At 43.1% G+C, this 5,048-nt stretch overlaps 1 protein-coding gene across 1 annotated transcript; it reads right to left on the reverse strand.

Moving 5' to 3' along the window:
* Positions 1-144: 144 nt before the first annotated feature.
* LOC115641505 (adenosine receptor A3-like) lies at positions 145-4,711 on the reverse strand. Its single transcript, XM_030544713.1, has 2 exons — positions 3,922-4,711; positions 145-1,425 (listed from the first exon to the last, which is right to left on the reverse strand). Exons 1-2 carry the CDS (start codon positions 4,269-4,271, stop codon positions 807-809), a joined length of 969 nt encoding a protein of 322 aa, XP_030400573.1. The 5' UTR covers positions 4,272-4,711; the 3' UTR covers positions 145-806.
* Positions 4,712-5,048: the final 337 nt, after the last annotated feature.

A 5,048-nucleotide genomic window follows, 5' to 3' on the forward strand; every position in this document is an offset into this window, starting at 1 on the left:
GCTGCTTCCAAAGAAATGGTACAAGCCAATTTACCAGTCCCACTTCAGAGCTCCACTCTGCTGAACACACAGCACTGAGATTTGTTTATAGTTAAATCAAATACAAGTTTATTTAACAAAGCATAACAATTTGAGTAGAAGCAAGTAGAAATATTGGAAACAAATGGTTCCATTAAGAATAAAATCATAGCATGCATTTTAGAGCCTAGACTTAATTATCAAAATATTCTCCTGGCTAGTAGAGTATTGCTCATCCAAAAATCCTTGCAGCACTTTGCAGCCAGGCTGGCTGTGACCCCTCCCTTGCACGAGATATGCATGCTGTCAGTTTGCCTCCGAGGTGAAGGTTTCAGTGTGTCCCTTTGCACACCAAGATTTGTCTTTATTTATAAGCAGGACACTCTCCTGCTGTGTTTTCTTCCTATAAATTTCCTCTCGTAGATTTTCACAGTCTCTTAATTAGCACCTGTCTCAATATGCAAATAGGCATACATTGTGAGATACGCACTACACAATACACAAATGACCAGACAGGGAGATATTACCACTTGTCTGAAAGGGACATTACCGAGGTATATGATCTGCTTTGACTCCATGACCTTAAGAACATTATTTTCAATATAGATACATAACTCCTTATATATTATCCATCTATACATATTGCAATGGTTATGGTGACCAGTGGGCTACTGGCTCTCGGTAGAGACTTCATTTACCATCCTTTGGTGAATTATTATACATATATGTGACCCAAGGAATCCCTGTAAAATCTTATGTGTGTCCCCTGGACCCTCTGCCAGTTGGCATCAAGGGGTCACTGGGTTGCACTCTGATGTTTTCTCCATGCTAGGACTGACAGGCTTTGGACTCATGCACAGGACATGGGTTCTTAAAATAAGAGTATAAGTGTCTTTGAACTTCTTTATCTTGCAAGCATAGACAATGGGGTTCATGACTGAATTGGAGTGAGATAGCAGAATGCTCATGTACCACAGATGCCGCGGGATGAGACAGTTGGGACAGAAATGTGTGATACAGTTTAGAATGGACAAAGGCAGCCAACAAATCGCAAACAAGAAGAGGACGAGGGCCAAAGATTTGGCCGCCTTGAATTCCTTCCCATAAAACACTCCTGCATTTGTGTTTGTTGCACTTTGACTTAGTTTTGTGCGGATAATGTAGAAGATCTCGATGTATAGAGCACACATGAGGATCAGAGGGATGAGGATCCAGGCAAAGAAGCTGAAATACACCATATAGTCCATTCTCATCACAGAGGCGAATTGACACTTGAGTTTACTGTGCCTTTCTGTGCCAATCCTTTGATTCCATCCGAATATGGGGACAAATCCTGCCAGCAAGGACAATAGCCAGCAAATTCCAAGAACCACCCAAATTCTTCTCTTTGTGGTGATTATTCTGTACCTGAAAAACACCAACCCTGTTAGATGTGATTCTTTGGTGACAATGAAGCAGCATCCAAATGCTCATGCTTTCAAGGGCTGTAGGTTTATTTGTGGCTGACTTGAGTGCTCGGCTGTCTTTTGGGCAAAGTATCTTATTGCCAGTACTTTGTACTATATGTGAAATGATTAACTAGTTTTAACCAAGTCTGTTTCTTACCATTTGGCCTGCTTTGGATAGCTGCATTTCTGGTCTGGTGCTAATCTCAGCGTGTCTGAGGCAAGGATATAATTGGCATTACCAACAGCTGATTCTGCTGGCTACCTTCCAGCTTTCCTTTAAGGACCTCTCCATTCATATTGTAATTTACACTATTCCTCCAGACTATACTATTTCTCTACTCTTGGAACCTTTTGATGTAGGGCCTTTGCTCAAAGAAATATGACCTGATGTATTAATTTAGATGGGAAAAAAAGAAACCCAACAGTCAAAGGTGTTAAACTGACCCAGTCACTGCCCAATATTAAACAAGGTTCAGGCTTTGGTAAAGAGAGACCTCAGCCTGCTTAGCAACACGGCAAACACACTATTGAAAGTCTTTTAAACTTTTTTATTAACCATTCAGAAAAGAATTCAAAAACAGTGAAAGCCTTTGAAATGTAAAGCATTGTCAGGCTTTCATTTTACCAACATCCTGACCCTTTCCTTTTCACTGGAGTGAGTTTTGAGAAAGAATCCCTTTCCCCCTTCCCATCTGACAATATCTTAGGTGGTAATAACTGTCGTTTTGGGATAAGAGAAGGTGTTAGTTATGATGGGCTGGATCTGTCATAGATGCTGTTAAACTTCAGTCTCACTTCCCAGAGGACAATACAAAACAAACACGCACAAAGGGGGATAGAAAAGAACGGCAAAGATAGAAAATGCAACTTCTGTCTCTGGTGTTGACTCTCACTGCCGAGACCTGACAAACTTGTACCAGTGTTGGTCTTTTGTGGGCATTGCTTTTAGCTGCCTCTTTCTGGTCACAGGCTTACACCAGTCTTGTAAAATAGACAGTCTTGGCTGGTTGAGCCAGACTCTTAAACAGAAGACAAAAGAAGAAACACGGGAAAGAGAAGAAATCAGGGTGCGGAAAGAAAAGGACATCTTGGGGAGCGGTGAGGTATGTCAAAGTCTTACATCCTAGATGGTGTTCAGGGTTTAGTGAGAGCTGATGGAGGTAGCGCGATGTTATCTGGGTCCCTTTCTCATGGCCCGATTTGGTCACAACATCTGTCAGGATTAGTATGAAGGAAGTCCGGGGACCCAGGAGACAGCAGGGCAGGCAGCCATCATGGTGAAGCTCACTCCTAACCCTTCTTTCATCTTTTAGTCAGACAGTGTCACAGCAGCCAGCTTTCCCCCCACCCCATCAATGTCCTAGACCTAATTTCTGACCCACCAATTTTGGTTCATTGATTACTGGTCCCACACTTCTCTTGTTTACCAGGCATAATCTTAACAAGGTCCTTAATTATATCTGTAGGTTTTTTAGTTTAGACTTATGCAGTTTTTCTGTCTCCCCATACACATATGTTGTTACAGGTCCTGGTGATATTTTATGAACTTTCACTCGCTTCTTAAAGTTGACCTCACAATTAAGGTAAATGTAGACCCAATTATGACACCAGGACCATGTACTGTCTGACCCTGTGCCATGTTGTTGTTGTTTTTGAGGGAAGGGGAGTGTTTTATGCATGCACTTGGCCACTCAAGTTATAGAAAAAAGGTGTGTTTTTATAAAATCCTCTTATTAGAACTTGCTGTTCATTCTGTGCCCCTTTCTCATTTTGACCCAGTGCTGTTGTTGATGGGAGTATTTGAAGTGACTAGCCCCAAAATAAGCAAACACAGAAATAATATAAAAATCAGGTCACGCACTCAACAAAATGACTGAAGGATGAAATCATATTTCACCATGATCCCAGCAGCTCTCTGATGCCTATGGGCAATTCAATAATAATACTTATTTTTCATATTGTAGTAGCACTTAGGGTCCCCAAACAGAGTCAGGACTCCACTGTGCTAGCTGCAGTACAAACACAGAGCTACGAGATAGTCCCTGCCCCCAAAGAATGGCTCTTAAATTGATTTTACAAAGAGAGAATCTTTCTCTTTTTCAAACATACATTTAAAGTGAGTTTACTGCTTCAGAAACTTGCCTGATTAGAAACCACTTCAAAAGATGGGGGAGCAGGGAGCATCTGTCAACACAGAACCATAAAAATGTAGGACTGGAAGTGATCTCAAAAGGTCATTTAGTCTGTCCCCCAATCCTGAGGCAGGGTAGAGTAAAACCTCAGTATTGCAGGGCAGGTGTGAGATAGTGGGTATGAGCATTAGGGGAGAGGGAGGAGCGTGCATCTAGGTCTGAGCTGGAGTGTGGAGACCCGGAGGAACGTTAGAGCATTAATTGAACTTCCATGTAATATGAACAATAACTTGAAAATGCAACAACTAAACAGACTGACTCACCTGGTGGGCAGCTTCACTCTCAGGTACCTGTCGATCGCTATAGCCAGGAGAGACAAGATGGAGGCATTAGTGAAAACCACCAACAGGCAGCACATGAAGAGACAGGAGTAGAAGTGGATGACGACTCCCAGGCTCACCACGATGGCCAGCGGCATGACGAGGATGCCCACAGCTATATCGGCCAGCGCCAGGGAGACAATGAAGTAGAAGGTATTTGTCTGAAAAGCTGGGTTCAGCTTCACCACCCAGATGACCAGGATGTTGCCCACGGTCGCAGATATCCCAATAACAGACTCGATTGTGATGTAAACGGCATCCAGGCTGCTTAGAGTCAAGCTACTGTTTGTCATGGCGAATAGCAGAGTGCCTCCTCTGCAGGCTCAAGGGCAGGAAGGAAGGAGGAAGATGCCAACACGAACAAGCTTGAATGGGATTTTTCTTTCACAATGACAGTAAAACTCAGCTCTCTCAGTGACTTTCCTCACAATAACTACAGAACTGTGCAGAACTTTACGTTCCCATGGAATCATGCAGTTAACTGGCTGTTACCCCTCCATAGCATTGTACAAGAATAAATGGCACCTGGATATCCACGCCATGTAATCCTCTCTTGTGATTTCTCCTTGTTAATGCCAGAATGTCTCTGTGGCTCCTTCAATCTCCTTTAAGCTCTCTGGACATTTCTTTTGAAGTGGTCTGAAATCTTGTAGCAACCCAGCCAAAAACCTACCTGCCTTCACTTGCTCTAGCTGTTGTCACTTCCCAATGACTCTATATTAGAGCTGTGAACACTTTCTTTTTTCAGAATTACCCATGTCAAATCAACCCCATGTGACTCTAGATAAGCAAATTCTGCTCTTCTTAGGAAGTGAAGCAGTGAAGAGGAAGTCACCAGAATGTTCTGTTTGATTGCAGCTCCCCATTTGACTTTCAGCTCCCTATGTGTTAATCTTCAACTAAACCTCTGAATGGGCGGGGGGGGGCAGCTATCTTGGAGATCCCCGACCCGCACTGCTGACCTTCTGAAACAGCTGTGCACCTTGGGACACTGCTGTGACTAGGATGGTCCTGTCATAATGCAGAGGCAAAGCCTTTTCCATGGAAGGCCCTGGGCTGTGGAATTCATT

The sequence above is a fragment of the Gopherus evgoodei genome, unplaced genomic scaffold, assembly GCF_007399415.2.
Source record: "Gopherus evgoodei ecotype Sinaloan lineage unplaced genomic scaffold, rGopEvg1_v1.p scaffold_355_arrow_ctg1, whole genome shotgun sequence".
NCBI classification, from domain to species: Eukaryota; Metazoa; Chordata; order Testudines; family Testudinidae; genus Gopherus; species Gopherus evgoodei.

Excerpts from the sequence above, each read along its gene's own strand:
- LOC115641505 (XM_030544713.1), bottom strand. The coding sequence starts at position 4,271 with ATGACAAACAGTAGCTTGACTCTAAGCAGCCTGGATGCCGTTTACATC. Across the intron at positions 1,426-3,921 it reads AGAGTGAAGCTGCCCACCAG|GTACAGAATAATCACCACAA; the intron begins GTGAGTCAGTCT and ends GGTGTTTTTCAG.